The 21,923-nt window shown below is 44.4% G+C and overlaps 1 protein-coding gene across 2 annotated transcripts in view; it reads left to right on the forward strand.

The window, feature by feature from the left end:
- Positions 1-15,818, forward strand: part of Csnk2a2 (casein kinase 2 alpha 2) — a 41,585-nt gene extending 25,767 nt beyond the window's left edge. The window contains exons 6-12 of one of the 2 annotated variants that reach the window (XM_021169952.2): positions 1,255-1,338; positions 2,093-2,203; positions 2,721-2,822; positions 4,894-4,994; positions 6,398-6,546; positions 8,756-8,849; positions 13,791-15,818. In XM_021169952.2, coding sequence (XP_021025611.1) covers positions 1,255-1,338; positions 2,093-2,203; positions 2,721-2,822; positions 4,894-4,994; positions 6,398-6,546; positions 8,756-8,832 — 624 coding nt within the window. In that variant the 3' untranslated portion in view covers positions 8,833-8,849; positions 13,791-15,818. Of the gene's footprint in view, positions 1-1,254; positions 1,339-2,092; positions 2,204-2,720; positions 2,823-4,893; positions 4,995-6,397; positions 6,547-8,755; positions 12,599-13,790 lie in introns of those variants that run through there. The other variant, XM_085843688.1, reaches the window with a different exon arrangement.
- The last annotated feature ends 6,105 nt before the right edge of the window (positions 15,819-21,923 follow it).

Raw genomic sequence — 21,923 nt, forward strand, 5'->3', positions numbered from 1 at the left:
CCCAGGTTCTGTATTGCCCATTCTCCAAATTCATACTAAAAGCGTCAACTTTGTTGTTGTTGCTGTAGATGAGGGGAGCATCAGGCTGATGCTCCCCTGTGGCACAGAGCTGCCTGGGACGGCGTCCTTTTCAGTCTGTTGCTGTTTCCCAGCCACGAGGTGCTTGTTATCAGACTGACTTTTGGTTATACCTAAAAGGAAAAGGGCATATTAATACAAATTTAAAGATAAAAGATTTAAATAAGTATTTCTTTAAAGGCAGCATATAGACTGACCAATAAAGAGGTGACAAATTTGTTTCAGCACTAACAAGGAAATACAAGCCAGAAACACATTAAGATATTACTTTAACCCACCTGAATAGCTGTTATTTTAAAAAGGGTGTGACAGGTATTAGCCAGTGTGTAAAAAACTGGAACAATCCTGTGTTAGACTTGAGAAAACAGGCAGTTCCTTAGAAAATGTAAAGTTCTTATACAGCAAGGAACTTCTCCTAAAAATCTACCCAAGATAAATAGATGCATATTCCCCCCAAAAGTCTTCCACGTGGTTATTCAATGCAGCATGTTCTCAACAGCCAAAAGTAGAAACAACCCCAGTGCAACAAACTAGTAAGTTCATACAATTACTCAATCTCAAAAACACAAAGAAAGGAGGAGGCAAAGGACCATGCCGTTAGGAATGTCTAGCCAAAAGAGTCTCCAGATCACAGAGCAGATCCAGCAGTGGCTTGAAGTCACTCGCTGTGGGAATTTGGTCCTGAGAGTTGTAAAATTTAGCAATGGTTACAGGGTTTTCTACTTACTAAAGATCACAGGCTTTCAACGCATAAAAGCCTCTTATATTGATTCTATTACAGAAAATAATTTTCTCTCAGAATTATAATGTTGGTTTTTAAAAGCTAAGTGGCTCAGATTTTATATTTAAGTAAAATGTAAATGCTTCTAATTCTAGAAAACTCACGCTTATGTCTGCCTTGTTAGAAGATGTATTAGGATGTCATTCTTCAGGTCCCACATGCTGGGTCTCATTCCCTCCTTATAAAGCAACCTTCAGCATGACCATTGAGAGCCCCCTTTCTACTGACTGCCAGCTGTAGTGTCCACAGAAAGCTTTTTTTTTTTCTCTCTTAAAGGCAGTAAGCTGTCCTTTTTGAGACTATTCAAGTTAAAGTGTCACAACTAATAAGAATGTGTTTGCATTGGGGGCGATAAAGGGTTTGCTTACTTTTCTCTGTGCTTTCTTACCTACTAGGCTCTGGATTACTGCCACAGCAAGGGAATCATGCACAGGGATGTGAAACCTCACAATGTCATGATAGATCACCAACAAAAAAAGGTACCAATCCAGCCAGGCAGCACCAAACCTTTGCTGAAGGCTTAGGGAAGATCTAAACATTGTCAAATAGCATTGTGGTATCAGTAGACACGATGCTGTCTGTGCTGTCTGTAGACCATGCTGATTCCTTTTGTAGACTGCATTACTGTGACTTCTCTAGTCTCCTGTATTATTAGTTTCTACCAGGAAAGTACATGGTAACCATGACTATAGTCTTTTGTTTTATTTTAGTTCTAGTGTTGAAAGAGCTTTAGGAAGAAACTACAACAGTGGTTTCTACATCACTTCTTCATGGTCATTCCAGTCCAACTAGCCCTAAGAAGTACACTTGGGGCCCTCCATCTCTGGCTGTCACAGCCAGTGTTAGCTTAATAACCAGTTAGAACAGTGTGCAGTGCTTCTGCCTGGAGGGAGCCATACATGTCCTTCAGTGTTGCCTGGAGCTCGTGTTAACATCCATGAGTGATGGGGGAATGTGTTCCATATGTACGTAGCATGGAGACAGAAACAAGGTTGAGCTCTGATGATCTGGAGAGAATAAAAGACCAGGGTAACTTAAAGGGAAAAACTTGGAAACATTCCAAGTGCTCCAGAAATGATCTCATCTGCAGTTCTTAAAGTGTAGTCTTTCATGGGTACACTCCCACTCTGTGTGATCAAGTACCTGTTATAGATAAGTGCTGTGGCCTCGCCACAGGCATGGGCATGTCCAAGGGCATCTTTCATGGTCTGTTTTGTCTTGTCTTTCTTACAGCTCCGACTGATTGATTGGGGTCTGGCAGAGTTCTATCATCCTGCTCAGGAGTACAATGTTCGAGTGGCCTCGAGGTACTTCAAGGGACCGGAGCTCCTTGTGGACTATCAGGTGAACGTGTCAGTGAAGCTGCTCTGCGTTAATTTTATATTTTCTTAGGGATTTTCCTGGTTTGCTATGTAGTCGATGGATTCATACAAAACCCAGTTGTTATTCTACTCTATAAAGCTTTTTCTCAGCTACATTAAATTTTTTTTCATTATGTATGTATAAGCTTACTTGTACCACAGCCCACCTGTGAGGGTTAGAAGACAGCTTGCAGGAGGGGTTTGTTCTCTCCACCATGTTGGTTCTTGGCATAAGGATTAGGTTGTTGGGGTTGGCAGCCTTGGATACTTAGTCTACCAGCTGAGCCTCTTGCTGCCCTTTTTTTTTTTTTTTAAAGGGAAGAGTGACTTTTAGTTATAACTGCAGAAAGGCTAAGAATGGAGCTTGCCTGATAAGTATAAGACCCTAGAGCCTTAGAAATACAGGCCAATCTTCAGGAGTCAGATGAGTACTAGAAATTCCATCAGTACAAAGGGCTTCTAGCCATCCTTGACTGATCAACCGTCCTTACTGCCTTCAGATGTATGATTACAGCTTGGACATGTGGAGCTTGGGCTGCATGTTAGCGAGCATGATATTCCGAAAGGAGCCATTCTTCCACGGGCAGGACAACTATGACCAGGTGAGCAGATTATGTTATAAATGCTAGAGATAAAACATTTGAGCCAAGAATGTCACTCACTATATATGGGCTACCAAGCAAGCTGGTGAGTTGTTCAGAATTGTGTCTGTGGTAGGAAATCCTAAAGCATGCAGACATTTGCTGTCTATGCTGAACCTTCAAGATGGGTCTAAGAAATAAGGTATCTCTTTGTTGCAATGAATCTCCAACCCCAATATGTCCGAGCAAAAACCACACAACTCAGTTACAGTATTTACAAGCTGCACACCTATATTGGGCAGATTTACCACTACACTACTCTGTCGCCCATCTATGAGATCCCTTGTTACTTGCGGCTTCTCCAGGCCACATGGTACTGCTCCATCTTCCACCTCCTCTTCCTCTGTCTTTCTTTCCTCTTTCCTCTCTTCCTCCTCTCTAAAACCTCCAGCCCCACCTTTCCCTTCCACTGCCCAGTCACAGGCTCTAGCCTTTATTTGACCTGTTAAAATGAAGAGAAAGTTCCCATGAAATCACCTGAGTACATGATCCACTCCTCACTCGGGCAGCCCCTCCTGAGGACGCAGAGTGAACATCAGAATACAAACAGCACCAGGGCAACCCACAGTGTTCCCCCGCTTTGTACAATTAAAAGGCTCTCCCCCTTTTTTTCCTCAGATATAAATTGAGCACAACTATTATGCAATTTAGAAAGTATAAAATATATTTAACACCCAGTCTGTCATATTGTCAATTTAGATAAAACACTCTACTATCTATCCTAACTTCAAAAGCTTACAATTTTATATCTGAATTATATTCTGGTTTTAGCTTGTATTACCATCTGAAAATCATCCTCTCAAATCTGTATCATCTCTCTTAAACAGTTTGAGTGCTATGAAACTATAATTAGTCTTCAACTCCATCAGAAATCCAAAAATGACTTAAATATTACCTGAAAATATAGGAAGCACACGACATAGCTTCCAAAATTTAAGCATTTTGTAGAGACAGCTGACTACCTGGACAGTCCTTAATTCCTCAAAATGTTAGAGCTTCAGTCTCCAACATTTATACCTTAACTATTCTTAGTCATTTCTATTTGAGTAAATTAAAAACACTTTATTATAATTAAATCAAAATATAATATAATGAGCCTTCTGGCCCAGGATCATCTGACAGACTTTTGTAAAGCAGAATTTTGAAGGACTGCTTACCCTGTCTTGCTTGGCAGAGTTATCGGTCAACTATTTCACATAGTATGGCCTTTTCCTGGACAGTATTTTTGTAGAGGAATTGAGGCAATTTTTGCCTAGTGGGAATCTCTCCACGACTGGAAGCAATTCCTTTGATATTTAATTTTTTTCTTTGAACCAAGAAAGGGGTGTAGTCAGGAACAGACTAGATTCGAGTCAAATGATCTTTAATAATGAAATGGCCTTAAATGTTGTATTAAGAAGTCCACAGAAGACTATCTGTCGGGGGCTGGAGAGATGGCTCAGTGGTTAAGAGCACTGACTGCACTTCCAAAGGTCCTGAGTTCTAATCCCAGCAGCCACATGGTAGCTCACAACCATCCATAACAAAATCTGACTCCTTCTTCTTGAGTGTCTTTTAAGACAGCTACAGTGTGCTTACATATAATAAATAAATCTTTTTTTTAAAAAGACTATTTAAAGCATATCTGAACTGTTATACCTTAACTATTCTTAGTCATTTCTATTTGAATAAATTAAAAACACTTTATTATAATTAAATCAGGATATAATATAATCTAGCCCTTGACTTGTGTTACTTAATCATCCTAAACACTGTTTTTACTCTTTTAAAGTTAGATAAAAAGATTTATTTACTTATTTATTATATCTAAGTACACTGTAGTTGTCTTCAGACACACCAGAAGAGGCCGTCAGATCTCATTATGGATGGCTATAGGGCACCATGTGGTTGCCAGGATTTGAGCTCAGGACCTTTGAAGAAGGAGTCAGTGTTCTTACCCGCTGAGCCATCTCTCCAGCCCCTAAACAGTGTTCTCTAAGACTCATGGGAAGCTCTGTGCTTGGTGGTTTGGTCAGTTTGTTTTGTGTTTCAGCTTGTTCGAATTGCCAAGGTTCTGGGGACAGATGAACTATATGGTTATCTGAAGAAGTACCACATAGACCTAGATCCACACTTCAATGATATCCTGGGACAGTAAGTAAAAAAGAGAAGGAGGTCGGGATGGGGAGGGAGGAAGGGTGCACCTTGCTGTGATTCAGAAGTTGGAAGGTTAGACAAAATCCAGTTTCTTTCCCTTTTCTAACACCAATAGTGATGTTGGTTGGTTGGTTGGTTGGTTGGCTGGCTGGTTGGTTGGTTGGTTGGTTGGTTAGCTGGTTGGTTGGTTGGTTGGTTGGTTAGCTGGCTGGCTGAAGCAAGGTCTCACTTGCTATGTAGACCAGAGCTGGTCTTCAACTCACAGAGATCTACCTGCTTTAGCCTCCTAAATGCTAAGACTCCTACTTATCAATAGAAAATGGAAAATAAGCCATGAGTGGACATGGATATCTCTAATCACAACACCAGGGAGGCTGAGGCAGGAGGATCATTGAGTTTGAATCCATCCTGGCAATCATGAGATCCCATGGAAGCAGAAAGACAAAATCATAATGTTACAGGGGGGAAATGTTTATTTGGTTAAAGCATGTACTTAATATTTAACATTCTGGTTTATCTGTAAGCATGTTTTATCTGTGTGCATGTATTTGTACCATGTATGTATTTGTGTCTGCAGAGCTAGAATAGGAGTCCTTTGAAACTGGAGTTAGAGATGGTTAAGAGCCACCATGTGGTTGTCAGAAATTGAACTCAGAAGCTCTGGAAGAGCAATCTGTGCGCTTAAAACCACAGAGCCATTCTCCCCAGCCCTAAATATACCTAATTTGGATGAAAAATCCTGGAAAACTATGTCTTTAAATAAGAAATGTATAGCTTATTTTCTGAAGTAAGTTTTACAATAATTATTAAGGCATACTGAATTTTCAGGTATAGTGTAGATTTGTATGGTTTAGAGATTTATTTGTTTGTTCATTTGTTTGACATGGTCTTACTGCTAGCCCTCAACCTGAGTGCTAGGATTATAGATGTACAGCACCATGCCCAGCTTCAGTCTTCAGTGCAGTATGCTAAAAGGAAATATTTGGATGGTGGTCTTCACACATTGTCATATGAAACCATTCTAAAGCCAACTCTCTTAAATCTACCTAAGTATCATTGCTTAGTCACTACCAGGCTGTACTTACTCAGAGTTGAAAAGACTGGGCCATAAGAGCGATCCAGGAAGATTGAACCGACCCTCACTCAGATGTAGGCGTGTTAAACAGACTGTGTTTGTCCAGTGATTGAGCCGTTTTGTGTCCACACACCACGGGTGACCTGGGTGTGACAGGTTGTGAAGGTGCTGCAATATGAGGTGGGAACCAGTGAGAGTGAGCCTCAGCTGCTTCACAGTGCACCGTTCTAAAGGGTCGTTGATGTTGGGTCAGCAGAGAATTTTTGTAGAAGAGAATTTTTCATGTTGTTTAGTCTCAGAATAGTAATGTCACTGTTTTCCTTAGACATTCACGGAAGCGCTGGGAAAACTTTATCCATAGTGAGAACAGACACCTTGTCAGCCCCGAGGCCCTAGATCTTCTTGACAAGCTCCTGCGGTATGACCATCAACAGAGATTGACCGCCAAAGAGGCCATGGAGCACCCATATTTCTGTGAGTTTTTTGTTTTTCTTTTAAAGTGTTATTTATTTACTTTATATCCGTATATAAGCGTACACTGTAACTGTCTTCAGACACACCAGAAGAGGGTGTCAGATCTGGGAATTGAGCTTAGGACCTCTGGAAGAACAGTCAGTGCTCTTAACCATTGTGAGTTATTAACCACTCTCCAGCCCTGTGAGGTTTTTTGGTTTGGTTTGGTTTGGTTTGGTTTTGGGTTTGTTTTTTTTTTTTTTGGTTTGTTTTTTTTGTTTTGTTTTGTTTTGTTTTGTTTTGTTTTTCAAGACAGGGTTTCTCTGTGTAGCCCTAGCTGTCCTGGAACTCACTCTGTAGACCAGGCTGGCCTTGAACTCAGAAATCCGCCTGCCTCTGCCTCCCGCGTGCTGGGACTAAAGGCGTGCGCCACCACGGCTGGCCAGCCCTGTGAGACAAAATTGTCACTTTATTTTCAAGGTCATTCAGAACACTAAATGTCTGGCATCAAATTTTATTTATTCTAGATCACTGGGGCTACTTTCTAAATGATTTTTCTTAGTTCCCAAAGGTGTTTGCTTATTCCCTAGTAGTAGTGCCTCTGAGGCCAGGCTGTCTACCCACTCTCATAACCCTGATCTTATAGACTGAAGGTCTCTAAGATTAAAATGGGTATAAAAACCTAGTCAGCGATTTTTTTTTCTCATTTAAAAAAGTAGTTAGTGCACTCTTATGTGTTTCTAAAGGAAGCAATGTGTGAATAAGAGGGCTCTGAGGCGAGGGAGCAGGCAGTGTGACAGCTGGACTCTGCCCTCTGACATCTCCCACTGCTTATGGTTTGAGTGTAGATCTCCCCATTGAAACTTCACATACACTACACCATGTGCTTGAAGAGGTGGCTTAGTCTAGTCCTGGGTGAGGCTGGAAGGGATGATGCTGGGTAGTGACTCTCACTCAGTTCACTCTGAATCAAGGTGAACTCTGGCCTGTAAGGTTTGGGTGTATTGTCTGACCCTGTGTGCTCTTTTCCTTTTTACCTCTGGAGTTTAATATTAACTAATATGAAGAATATATTGCTATGGTTTCAAACTTAGAGAAGCTTAAGGTGACAAAAAGTGTAAAGAACTATTCTTTTAGCTTTCTGTGCCTTAGACAGGTGACATTCAGTTGTGTGCACAGAGAATTCTAGGATAGCTAGCCAGGCTACACACAGAAACCCTGACTCAAAAATAAATAAATAAAACAAATGCTGGGCAGCGGTGGCACACACCTTTAATCCTAGCACTTGGGAGGCAGAGGCAGGTGGATTTCTGAGTTCGAGGCCAGCCTGGTCTACGGAGTGAGTTCCAGGACAACTAGGGCTACACAGAGAAACCCTGTCTCAAAACAAACCAAACCAAATAAATAGAAAGCAATATTAGTGTAAACAAATGGATGTGCATATGCATAAGGATTGCATATTTGAAGCTATCTAAGGTGTTGGTGTTCTGTCTGGACTCCACCCCCACAGTTACCTGGCATCAGCAAGGTAGGCCTGGCCCACTATAAAAGGGGCTGTGTGCCCCCCTTAAGGTATACAGTGAGATTCTGTCTCAGAAATGATAACGAAAACAACCTGATGAATGTTTCACATAAGTCATTATTTGGTTATTATCCAAATAAACTATGTATCTCGCTGCTCCTTAAAGTCAATAGACTGGCTCTTTTATTCATCTTTTCATAACACTTATCATTGTATGTGCTTTAAAGAATTTAGGGGCTGAGTATGATGTTGGTACTCGAAGAAGAAACTGGAATAAATGTGAACAGTTGTAAGTTAGGGTTTCTGTGCTTTTCAGCAGTTGGATCTATATTCTAAGGACGTAGAAGAATCACCTAGAAAAAGTTTCCCAGTGGGCATGAAGCCATCCTGGCTGAGCAGGAGGATCAGGGTGAAGAAGAGGGAAGAGTTTGGGGCTAGTTTGAGTTCCTTGTAAAACTTCATCCCCAAATCCAGTGTTCAGTAGGAGTTGAGGCAGTGACTTAGTCATAAATTGATTGCCTATCATGTGTGAAACTATGGGTTCTACACCCTGCTTTGAGGGAGAAAAAATAAGGAATTATTTCCTGATCCTGCCTTGATGCCTGGTTTTTGTGTGACCTGAGTCCCACATAAACGTGCATGTAGAAGAAGAAAGGCAGACTGGCCTCAGTGCTGGTGCTGATGTGGGGAACCTGTGCTTTCTTGCAGACCCGGTGGTGAAGGAGCAGTCCCAGCCTTGTGCTGAGAACACCGTGCTTTCCAGTGGTCTCACCGCAGCACGATGAAGCCTGGGGAATCGACGGTAATGCGGCACTGATGCTTGCCAATAAAACCAACCAAACAAACAAAAACTTGAAGGAAACTACAGTGTGATAAAAAGAAATTCTAATCATTCCTTCTAAAGGCAAAGAAGAGTAAAGACCTAAAGTCTGTCCAAAGCAAGAAACTCCCCAGTACTAGTCTGCAGGGAGCTGCTCTGTGCAGTGTGGCCGAGCGCATAGTTCAGGATCTGAGGGGACTCTCCCTTTGGAATGCATGGGAGATGAGAAGCTCGGAGTTGTTGTACACGTACCTGCGTTTAACAGGATACCACTGTTGAATTAATCCGTTCGTTCAACAAGCTCTGAATATCTGACTTCCTATCTATTCCATTGTGGTCTGATTTTCTGTGAGAATTCAGGCTCAAGTTTTAGCAAAAGTCAGCAGTCTATTCTGACACACCAGCCTCATTTACAAAAAAAAAAAAAAAAGGATTAAAACAGTGACAGTATTTTTTTTAAGCTCTTTTACAAATTCATGTGTTATGTATTTTTTTATGACATGAGCTCTCCAGGAAATGTACCTCATTCCTGCAGTTTGCTTCTAAGTGTATTCATTAGGAAGCAAACCGCTGTTGCTCTCGCCACGTCCTCTTTGGTGTCAGAAGATGGCACTGTAAATCTTGATATGCCAAGAACAGGTCCCAGGCTCCTTAGATGTTCCATGCTGTGTGCATGACTTGGGGCTCACCTTCATTGATTTGCCTAACTATTGAATCTTGTTGCCTTTTTTTTTTTCCTCTCTCTCTCTCTTTTTAGCTTTTTTTCCCCCTGGCCTTGTAAGAACCTCACAGTTTCTCAGCACATCTTTGTGAGGGCGCTACTTCAATGCTCCACTTTAAAACAAAGACTATTTTTTATTTTTGTTCACTACCATAGCTATAGCTGGAAAGTTAGTCTTCAGGCAGGTCAAAGAGGAAGGAAAACGTTCTATTAGGATTTATTCAGGAAAGACCTCACTGATGTAAAAAGGCCTACCACCATCTTCCCTCCCCTAACCCTGTGACAAACAGGTCTGGCTGCAGTCAGGATGGTGGGCAGATGCAGCTCTGATAGGTCATACGTGAATGTGAGCGCAAAGACATCTCTTGCATGCGGCTGCTGGCTGTGGGTAAGGCTGTCCTTGGAACTCCTGCAGCTGGCTGGAAAGGGATAGCCATGGCTTACGGGAGGAAGTGGGGCTCCTGGAGCAAGTGTCAAAGCTTTACAGATCCACTGTGCTAACCTTCACGTTAGCAGAAGCTAAATTTTGTGTTTTGGTTTTGGTTTTTAATAGGGCTGATTTGATTTGTGGGATTGGTCACTGACATGGTTTGCCAGCTGGTCCCCTCTCCTTGGCTGCAGCCACGCCTCAGCACTGGGGACCTAACATGCTTGAAATATCCACCACATCACACTTAGGGTTTCTTCAGAAACTATTTAATAATGCCACACATTTTTATAAGGTTAGATTGTTTGTTCGAAACATCTGTTTACATTCCAAATTCCAATAAATTTGTATTGGTATTGGTAGCAGGTCCATTTCTAAATGCAGATTCTATTTTGTTGTTTGGTCTGTGGGAACTTAAAAGGCAAATGTAACTCTTGATAGTACGGAGTTGAGTTTATAGATGAAAATAAGATCTTGGGCCAGTGGCATGGCAGGTATAGATGTTTGCTGCCAAGACTGATGGCCTGAGTTCAGCCCCAGACCCATGTGGCAGGGGGAGAACCTACTCCGTGAGTTGTCTTCTTCCCACACCTGTGCTGTGGCATGTAAACACATACACAATAAATAAAGTTTTTAAAATCTTTAAGATCTTTATAAAGCAGGACATACATTCAGTTAAGGTTTTTATAGAGCTGCTGCCTCCTCACATTGCGCCCTGTGTTTCCATGTATATATTTGTTCTTCCTGAGAGGTGGAAACATAACATGGCTGAGACATGACCAGTGTTAACACATCAAGTATTGGGGATTACCATGGGTGTTCTCATGGCTGTCACGGGCAGCCTGGATCCTTGGTGGTCAGGGGATGACCCAAGCTCCTCTTCCCTCCCACTCTAAGTTGTTCAAGAGCTTGTTGGAGGGTCTCAATTGAGCAGTAATCCCACCTCTTTGCCCTGGGTCCTCCAGAGACAGTCCAAATATCTGGGGAAAGAGTTGGCCATATTCACACACACACACACACACACACAAAACCACTCCCCCCCAGCCCCCTGGAGAATGCTCTGGGGAGAGGCCCTTGAGTGACAGCTGGGGGGGCGGGGCATGCAGCAGTGACTGCACTTTACCCCTCTCCTGCCTTGGGCTTGAGATGCTCCCTCTGGGTTTGTACTTGATCTTAGGCTGGCCTTTCCCAAATTGCAGTGTCTAGTGGCCCTTTCCTAACTGTCTCAAATCTCCCTTGGTATATATGTATACCCGGTACAGCTTGGTCCAGCCTCCTGGAGATTTTCCCGGGGTTTTAAAGAGTATGAGTAGTATGAGTAGGAGTGAGACTAGTAAATTTACCCACCCAGTATCCTTTTTATATTCTTTTTAAGCTCATCTCGTAATTCTCGTTTGTTTCATTACCTTATTAGAGGTCAAAAGTGCCTATGACAAGGACTTAATTATTTCCTAATGAAAAGCAAAAAAACAAACAAAACCCACAAAGACCTGTGGGGAACAGGGTAGTGTTGCACTGTCATCTCAGGTATGCCTGTGTTGAAGAGTGCACCTGGTGTGATAAGAAGCCGCCCCAGGCCCGAGTTCCTATCAGTTTCTCTCCTTGGTATCCACAGGGAGTGTGACCACAAGGTTGCCTGGACTAAAAGCCATGCTGAGAATGAGAAGTGTGTTGGTGACAGTTTGTCCTTTTCAGGTGCCAGTCAGCTGACCTGCTCCTGTCCTTGTAGGTGGCTGGGTAGAAGGCAGGCCTGGTGGACCTTACCCTAATGTCCATGCTTCGGGCACATGGGTTCCCTGGTTGAAAGGGAGAAGGTACTCTCAGTCCAACTACTGAGAGAAAGGAGCTAGGAGTCCCTGAAGCTTAGAGAAGGTGGCTGGCTGTTGGGAGCAGGTGAAAAGATCCGGTAAGGACAGTGTTGTAAAGGTGGGCCTTAAGAGCTCATACTTCTAAGGATGAAACTAGGGGACACTAAGTTCCTGTTGCAAATGCCTGGAGAGGACACTGCCCCTGCCTTGGGTCCAGTGGCCCTTGAAAGGTAGTTGCCAAGGGCCTCAGGGAAACAATCTAGGTCTCCAGGAGCATGCTAATGTGTCAGCAGAGCTACTTGGGGGACAGGAAGGATAGAAAGAGTTTATATGTGCATTGAGATAAATGTAGGAACCAGTTAACTTTATGTTAACACCAGTTAAGATTCCCAGACACCACAGGGAAGGGAGTTTCTAGATAAGAGCTGGGAAGAGGTGGTTGCAGAATGCCAGCCCTTCTGAAAGCAAAAGCAAGCAGGTCTCTTGAGCACACAAGAACCTGAATTTGTCAGGGAGCTTAATAAATTAAACTGAAGTGTGTTCTGTCTTTAAAAAATAAGCCCCACTGGGCGAATGACGGGGAAGGGAGGTGGCCAAGAGTGCTTGCTTTTGCGATGGCGGTCTTGGTTGTAGAACCTGGCAAGGATGGATTATACAGCAGACGCATACTTTGTGTCAACCAATGTGCTACAAATGTGACACTTGACCCTGAACTGCATGTATTGGGGATTTTTAAAAGAAAAACTTTGAATCAATAAATTAACAGTTTTTTCCACTTGGTGGCTCTTCTTGATGTAAATGGTGAATTGGGGACAGAATCTTGTTATCCAGTGGCAAGTTTGGATAATCTTCAAGAACCAAGGAGCCTTCTGTTTGCAGGGGAAAAAACACTGCCTGTGTTGTGGTCTTTTTCCAAAGAAACGCTACAAACCCAGTTCCTCTGTGTAGCCCTGGATGACTGATGTGGTGCCGTGTCAAATCCCATTTCCCTAAATAAAGTTTCTGTTGACAATTCCTGGCCTTCCCAACTAGGAGACAAACCGTTGCTTCGGACCTTAACTTGCATTCAGGGAATGGGGTGGGCCATAAACTTGGTGCTTCAACTTGGCTGAAGCTGTCACTTTGGTGTGGAGATTTCCTTAGGAGTGAGACCAGTGGCACCCCTTGACCCCTGCTTCTGAAAACTGTCTGCTTCTGTCACGTGACTTTAACCTTGGGACCCAGGCTCGGGCATTTGTAAAAGTCCCTCTCCACCGCTACTTACAGCACACATGTGAGTGTGGGCCACTGTCATTTGGCTGATGACATGGGTCTTACATGCATGTAGGTTTTCCCTAACAGATCCCCCGTGATTAGACCCTTGGACAACAGCTGAAGAGCTCTGAGGCAATGTCATTCCTTCACGGGCCCAGAGTGTCTGGGCCAGCTTACCCGATGCCAGGTGCTTTCCACACTGAGCTCTCTGAAATCCAGTCCCAGGCCTCAGCCACCTGCTTTACCATGATGGGTATGGAGGAGGCCTTGCCAGACAGCTTAGTTTGCAGAGGTGGGTTGGAAATTTGAAGCCTACTTGCTGCCCCACAATGATAGTGGGTTTGGCCTTTTTCCCTGAGTAATACCAAGTCATCTGATTACTAAACTCAAGATGTCCTCAGTAAATGGGTCAGATCTGAGAAAGCATGGGGCTGGCCCTGTTGTCTGGCTTGCAGGATGGTCACAAGGCATCTGCATAAGCCCCTACATTTGAAGGACAGGGCAGAATAGATGGTGACGTGACCAGAGTTCCTCTCAGAAGGCCAGGCCTCTGTTGGGGTCAAAAAGCAGGAAGAGGATACTTGAAGGCCTGGGCTCATGCCTATCTAGTGTCCCCTCTAGTGTGGAGAAGACAGGTTTGCCTGTGTCCTGTCCCAGGTGGCCTGCCTCAGATTAATTAATGCCCTCTTTCCCCTCCTCCCATCTCTCCCCAGGTCTGTTGCGGTTCCTCCCACTTTTCCATAAGCAGAACAAGAACCAAATCAAAACGTCTTAACGCGTGTAGCGAGATCACGTCCCGAGAGCAGACACAAAATGGTGGCAGGCTTGGCGAACAGGAACTAGACCACCCGAAGGGCAGCCCACCACCGTAAATCAGACCTCACTTCCGAATGTAAAAGGTTCACATGCCTTTGGCTTCCTGTTGACTTCCTCCCGACCCAGAAAGCATGGGAAATGTGAAGGGTATGCAAAAATGGTTGTTGGTTACTGTTGCTCCCCGTGCCCTTGACCCATCCCATGGTCGCCTGTCGCTCCAGCAAACCCCAAGGACTAGCTGACCACAGACTCCACAGATGGGATGGGAGCAGTGTATGGCATGATGGGCAGTTACATATTATTTTAAAAGTATATATATTATTGAATAAAATGTTTTAAAAGAAGTGGATGGAGCGTATTTAGTGTACAAGGGGCCATTGACCGAGACCTGTGGACAGAGAGGACTGAGTCACCAGTGCACTGTGCTAAGCTCTAACTAGAGGGAAGCAGGGCCAGGGTGGCATTGTCAGGCAGTGGAGTGAACAGCCTGGCTCACTGCATAGGCTAGGAGAGCAGGGCCATGTCTTGACTGAGGTCCCCTTCAGTTGTCCACCCTTACCTCTTCCAAATGAGGAGTGGCTCAGTATTTGAAGGGGATAAGTGTTCCCATGGTGACTTCAGGAGGATGTTATAAGCCACCCTTTGCTGTTTCTCTGCTCACACCTCTACATTTTGTTACATTGCTCAATTAAGCCTACTCCCTTCGGAAGAAAAGCCTCAGAGTCCTGGAGGCAGGTTGAATCTGCTAACCAATGAGAAGGAGGAGATCAAGCCCAAGGGTACTTCTCATCCTGCCCTGATACTCCCAGGAAAAATAGGGAGAGCAGCCCCCACATGCATGCATGCATACATACATACATATATGTGTACATGCATTACATACACACAACGGGCTGCAGTGGAAGCCGTTAACAGGAAACAGCCAGTTGACAGTGCCCTTTCAATGTCCTCAGACGACTGATCCCAGCACAGCTGTGCAGATGCTGTAACCACAGCTGAGGGATGACCAACCTGGGGTTTGGCTACTGGTCATTCTCACACTGCCTATAGAGCACAGAGGCCCTAGCAGGTTTGAAACAAGCGAAAAGGTTGGGGTGCCAGCTTGCTCCTCACAAGGGCCACTTGCTCTGTACTCTTCTGCCACGCATTCTGAATGGCCATGTGAATCCAAGTGTGAACACTCAGTATTAAAGTGATTATGTGGGAAGGAAACAACAGGCTTCTCCAAGGCCACTGTGGTGTCAGTGTCCTTTGACCCCATTTCTGTCAGATCTGGTCAGTTCACCAGGTGTGAGACCTTAACACACCCCACCCCACCCCACCCCAACAGGGGACACCAGCAAGTACCCTCCAGACCACTGGCCATAGACCAGAAAGCCAATGGGCTACAAGCACCTTGCCTTGGTTTCTGTTTGCTTGTTTTCTTGAGGCAGGGTTTCTCTGTGTAACCTTGACTATCCTGGAACTCACTTTAGACCAGTCTGGCCTCGAACTCACAGAGATCTTCCCACATCTGCCTCTAGAGTGTTGGGATTTAAGATGTGTGCCACCACCACCCAGCTTTGCCTTCATTTCTAACCCTACACTGGCTTACTGTCCTTAAGCTGTCTCAGGGGAGCCTTTTCAACTCAAGGCTCTAGAAAGTCCAGTATCAGTGGCTCATTCATACGTTCTTGCAGATGTACATAGTGGGTATGAGCTGTCTCCACAGACCTGTGCAGATGTGCAGGGTCTCTGCTGGACAGATGGGTATGGAGATCCAGCAGTGCTCTTAAGGAGCCGGGAAGGCTAGCTTAGTCCTTGGGCTTCTCCTGCTTTTTAGCCCTGGTTCTCCTTCATTTCCCAGCATGGAAGTTTTCCTTTCCTGAAGTCCCAGGCCTGTCAGATACTCTGAGGTTTTGTGGGTGGTAAGAAAGGAAAAGAGGGAAGGGAAAGGAAGGGGTTCGGGGAGAAGGGGGAGGAAGGAGAGTTTTCACTTGAGTTTTGACTTTGAGAAGAGCACCTGGAGCCACCCCAGAACCCGAGTAGCCCATCCACAGCGCACATGGCCTGTCAGAGAACTCTTGCCATCTGCATTAGTCCTGAATGACTTCTGACTGCTTGTAGTTATCAAGAGGTAATAGTTGTTACTATTACCTCCAAGCCATACTGTTGTTCAATTTGATCTTTTTGTTTGTTTCAATAAACCTTTATTATCTAAATTTTACAATGACTTTCATGTGATGCAAATGTAAAAAAAAAAGATACTCTTTTTCTACAATGTTTCCAGTTGACAGTAAAACTGAGTCAGCATGTATCCATCTATGTCATCTGTTTCCATGGCTGCACAGTGCTCCATGGAATTCTGTGTGTGCCATCGTTAAAAGCAATTCCTTCTTAGGCTCTTGGCTGTTTCTAGTTTTTCAGAATTGCTAAGTGTGCGAATTTGCTCCACATTTGTAGGTGGGATATATGTAGGATAAAAATTACTTTTTAAAAAGGGTATAGAGTTCAGCTTTTCCTTTCAAAATTTTTATTATGTGTGTGTTCATGTGTGATGGGCTGGGGTCAGGGGTTGGAGGGGGGGTGGGAACAGACATGGCCAGAGGGCCAGGAGATAGAGAAGATGGGCTGTTCTTCCCAGAATGTACTTTCCAGGGCTGCTAACAAAAGGTGCCTCTCACATGCATTTTGCTAAGAAGCCAGACTCAAAAGGCTGCATACTGAATGATGCTGTTTAAGCAGGGTGCAAAGCAGATCTCAGTTGTCTTGAGTAAAGGATGCCGCCAAGGTGTTAGCATGACATCCTTTCAGGGATGCTCCAGTATCAATGTGTGGTTATACATATTTATTATACTGCCTTTGTCAAAACTACCCAAAAGAGCTCATCTTCCAGATAATAAACTTGAAAGTATTTTTTAAAGTCATCCCATGCAGAGACCCAACAGAGTGTCACTTGACCTTCAGTCTAGGAACCTCTACAGTGGCCCAGGTCCCTGTCCTTCACCCACCAGCTGAAGGCTTCCAGTGTTCAGGACACTCCCATGGTTTTACTCTGGCTAAAGGCCAGACCTGTTCATCTCACTGCTGTGCCAGAGAAAGGCCGGGGGCCCTTGGGGCAGGGGTGGAGGGTGGGGGTGTCTGTGCTCTGCATGCCAGTGTGTAGTACCTCCCCGTGGCTCCTAAATGCAGGTGCTCCAGGTGAATTTCTGGGCTGGGGTGACCTGAACACTTCCTGTTCCCTGGACCAGAGAAGGACCAGCTGAGGGCCAGGACCTTGTGCTTAAAGGGATGCCTTTGTTTAAATCTGTATATTTAAAACCCAGTTTGTGTCATGTGTGTGTATAGGTATGCACACACATGTATGTATGCATCTGCGTATGTGTGGAGGTCACCGTACAGGCTCTTCCTCAGGAACTCTTCCCCCTTACCTTTTATTTTTTAAGATTTTTTTATTTTATATATGTGAGTATATACTGTAGCTGTCTTCAGACACACCAGAAGAGGGCAACGGAAGATCCTGTTCACACACGGTTGTCAGCTACCATGTGGTTGCTGGGAATTGAACTCAAAGACATCTGGAAGAACATTTAACGCTCTTAACCACTGAGCCATCTCTCCAGCCCCATCTCCACCTTATCTTTGTCACAGGTTCTTTCACTGAGCCTAGAGCTTCCTTAGTTGGCTACACTGGCTGGCCTGCAAGCCCCAGGGGTCCTCCTGTCTCCACCACCCTATAGAATTACAAGTGTGTCCTACTAAAACCCAACTCTTTTTTTAAAATGTGAATTCTAGGGGCTCAAACTCAAGCTCTATCAAACAGGATAGAAAGCACTCTACCAACTGGGTCATGTCCCCAGCCTTATTATGTCCCCAACTCATTATGACAATTACAATTCTTGTTTTATAGCTACAAACCAGGTGATATTAGCACCTTTATTTAAACTCTCATGGGTCAATAAATTAAAAACTTAATGGGTGTCAGATGCCTTTAATCCCAGCACTCTGGAGACAGAGGCAGATGGATTGCTATGAATGTAATGTGCCAGCCTGCTCTATAAAGTGAGTTCCAGGACAGCCAGGGCTATGTAGAGAAACCCTGTCTTAAAAAGAAAAACAAAAACAAAAAACAACTAAAACCAAAAACAACAACAAAAAGAACAAACAAAAAAACTATCAACAAAACCATAATGGGTGGTTCACAGCTATAACTATCAGGAAGCTGATGCAGAAGATTGAGAGTTCGAGGCCAGCCTCAGGTACACAGTCAGATCCTGTTCTGAGAAGCAAGCAGCAAATAAACCTTTAGTTAGTTAATCTGTTGCCATGTCCGTGCATGGCCCCAGGGACTTGGACCTGACTAGGGTGCTGAGGGAATGAAGAAATGACAGACACAGTCAGAGCTGGGGTTGGGTGGGCGGGGGCTCTCTGCAGGAGAGACCATGCACCCCGAAGCTCAGCATGTTTATTACAATTGAAAAGGGATGTGGGGTTATCGCCCACAACTGAACAAGGAGGCTCGGAGTCACTGCAGATAAATGAGGAGGTGGGCTCATGGTATATAGCTGCATCAAGGACACAGCTAATGTTGGTAGAAATGGTCTCTGTGGAGGAGCAGTGTTCAGCAGTAAGTATCTAGGGGAAGGATGGACATTTTCTGCACGCACTGTCGATATCCACACTTGGACCAGAGGAAGGCTTTGCCATTCCTTCATGGATTTGAGGCTCTGGGGTCCTTGGCATGGGGTGCCTATGTCTTTTTTTTTTTTTTTTTTTTTTCTGAGACAGAGTTTCCCTGTGTAGCCCTGGCTGTCCTGGAATTCACTTTGTAGACCAGGCTGGCCTCGAACTCAGAAATCCACCTGCCTCTGCCTCCCGAGTGCTGGGATTAAAGGCGTGCACCACCACACCCAGCATGGGGTGCCTATGTCAACAGCACACATCAACACAGAACTTCATTGACTCTGGGTTCTCTCTGCTTTCCGAAACCAGTAAATTCTATAAACATTGCTTATATGCTTAACCAATTCACCTTAGACATTTCAAACTTAGTCTACACAACCTGTTTACTTTCACAAGCACAGTAGCTAATGAAAAACCTGACCAAAATCACTCAAATACCAATAAACCTAAGTTTAAACTCATAATTGGAACTGTTAAACATTCGTTGTTTTCATATTTTTTCAGACATTGCAAATGTAAAACCACATGCATTTCAAAAAAAAAAAAATGAGTGCTTTCACATAAAGTCCAAAGCCTCAGACCCTGTAATAGTTATCATCCTTAAATATTTCACACATCTTAGATAAGCCCGTCACTGTAGTTGGAAACTCACTCCTCAGTCTGTCAGGCTACTGAGATCACAGCTTTGGTCTGCCTACTCATCATAATGTCTGTCTAGAGCTAAAGAGAGATGGGTCCTTGTCTCCCAGGGGACACGAGTTCGATTCTCAGCACCGACATCAGGTGGCTCACAACCACCTATACCTCCAGCTCCGGGGCATCAAATGCCCCCTCTAGCCTCCATCACCACCTGCACTCATGATTAAAAATCAGTCGTTAGAAACTAATGTCCACCTGTCGTAATATTCCAACACCATGATATACCCTGCCTCAGTTCTGGTCCAAAACAAGCTAATGGTCAGAGCTTCCAGACCAGGCAGAACTGGGAGTTAACAAGCCAAGCCTGTGACACTGAAGACATCCCCAGGCACGCCCTGTGATACCCCTTATGAGCTAGTTTTAATGTGCAGATGGGCATCTGTGGCTTTTGTGCCTGCTGCCTAGATCGCATTCTCTTTGCTTCTCTTCTGCACTTTCCCTCTCTTTGATTGCCTCTCTTTTTTTTGTAGGGCTAGGGCCTGAACCCAGGTCTGCTGCATGTTAGAAAAGTATTCTACCACTAAGCCACATTCCCAGCCCTCTTGCCTAAAAAGACAAGATCTCATTGAATTGCCCAGTCTGATCTTAAACTCAATCTGTACACAGGCTGGCCTTGACCTTTTGATCCTCCTGCCTCCTAAGTAGCTAGGATCACAGGCCTGAAGCAGCAGGCCAGGCGCTTTGCCGTCTTTTTATCTGACTACATTCTAATTGTGTTGGTCATTGCTGTCACTGATAATATCCAGTTATCAAGATTTCCTACACTGTGTTGAAGGCTATGAAATATACACACAAGAACTACAGTGTCGGCGGCAGCTGGAAAGCAAGAATGACAGCATTTAAACCTGTGTTCTGTGAAAGGCAGGCCTGATTTCAGGTAAGTTTGGTCTGTCTACCATTGAAGTGAATGTTAGTGACAGAAGTGACCATTTGGTTCTCCATCCAGCTATTCATTCATTATGGAGTGCCTGCCATACTAGTAGAAACTGGCAGGGCCTGTTTCTGCAGATCAGAGCAAAGCATAGTCCATCCCTGAAGGGAATAAGTCAAAACCACGCCCATTTATCTACATTCTCCCTGCCTCTGATCAGCTGGTCTCTGCTGCACTCAAAGTTGTGATCGTAGTGTCTTAGTAAAGCTTACTATTGCTGTGTGCCATAACCAAAACAGCCTGGGGAGGAAAGGGTTTATTCACTTGCAGTTCTACATGACAGCTCATTATTCAAAGCAGCAAGGGAAGGGACTCAAGCAGGACAGGAACCTGGAGGCAGCAGGTGATACAGAGGCCACAGAGAAGTGCTGCTTACCGACCTGCTTCACATGGTCTGTTCAGCCTGCTTTCTTAGAGAACCCAGGACCACCAGCCCAGGGATGGCACCACCCACAATGGGCTGGGCCCTCCCCATCAATCTCTAATTTAAAAAATGCCTTACTGGCTTGCCTACAGCCAGATAGTATGGACACAATTTTTATCAATTAAGGTTCCCTCCTCTCTGATGACTGTGTCAGGTTGACATAAAACTAGCCAGCACACATAGTAAACCTTCAACCCCAATATAGAGAAGACCAGACATAGTCCACATAGATACTCATTGCAGATGAGTATCTCGGAGAAGCAATGCTTGCTTTCCTCTGTCCCAGTGTTTACTGATTATCAAAGCTCCCAAGGTATGCCAATGGTATCTTCATTTTTTTAAAGGTTTATTTTATGTATATGAGTACACTGTAGCTGTCTTCAGACACACCAGAAGAAGGCATAGATCCCATTACAGATGGTTGTGAGCCACCATGTGGTTGCTGGGAATTGAACTCAGGAACTGTGGAAGAGCAGTCAGTGCTCTTAACCACTGGGCCATCTCTCCATCCCGGTATTTTCATTTTTAACTGAGAAAACTGCATCGTTAGCAAAGCAACCTGGTACAACACAAGACTTTGAAAGGGTCAGAGAGGTGGCTCAGTGGGTAAGAGAGCACTTGCTACATAAACATGGGAATCTGAGTTCAAATCTCCGGAGCCCATGACAAAGGCTAGGTGTGGCTAAGAGCACCTATAACCCCAGAACCGTGCAAGCAGGGACAGGAGGGTTGCTAGGGTTTGCTGGTGCTAGCTTAGTTCCAGTTTCAGTAACAGACCCTATTTTAGGGGAATAAAAGAGAATAACAGAGAAGGATGTCTAATGTCCTTGTCTGACTTCCCACACGAGGACCCCTCACACATGTGTATATAGTTCATACACAGAGAAAGAAAAAGACACTTTACAGAGCTTTTATGGGCAGGTGAATGGCACAGTTTACTCCTGATTCTGAGCAGGACAATCAGCTGAGTGAGAAGGGACAGAGACAGGCCCCACTGTGGCCTGGAACCCCAAGTGCAAGACTTAGTTGCTGACTCAGCACACAATGCATAGCTACTTCAAACTGTGGGCATTTGGGTTGACCCTAGGAATACACCTGTGAGCAACACAGACCAAATTCATTGTTCAAGAAGTTCAAGGCTGGAGGGAAGGAATGGAAAGGAACGATAAGTGAATTACTGTTTAGACTGTCAAGTGGTGAACAAATAAAGAGGGAGATAAGATTAGGGCGTGGTGGAGATGGGGACTCAGCGGGGTGCATCAGACAAGTCACCTCTGAAAAGGGGACTAGTAAACTGAATAGTGTTCACCTCAG

The sequence above is a fragment of the Mus caroli genome, unplaced genomic scaffold (genome assembly GCF_978045245.1).
Source record: "Mus caroli unplaced genomic scaffold, Mus_caroli_1 scaffold_10, whole genome shotgun sequence".
In the NCBI taxonomy this organism is placed as follows: Eukaryota; Metazoa; Chordata; class Mammalia; order Rodentia; family Muridae; genus Mus; species Mus caroli.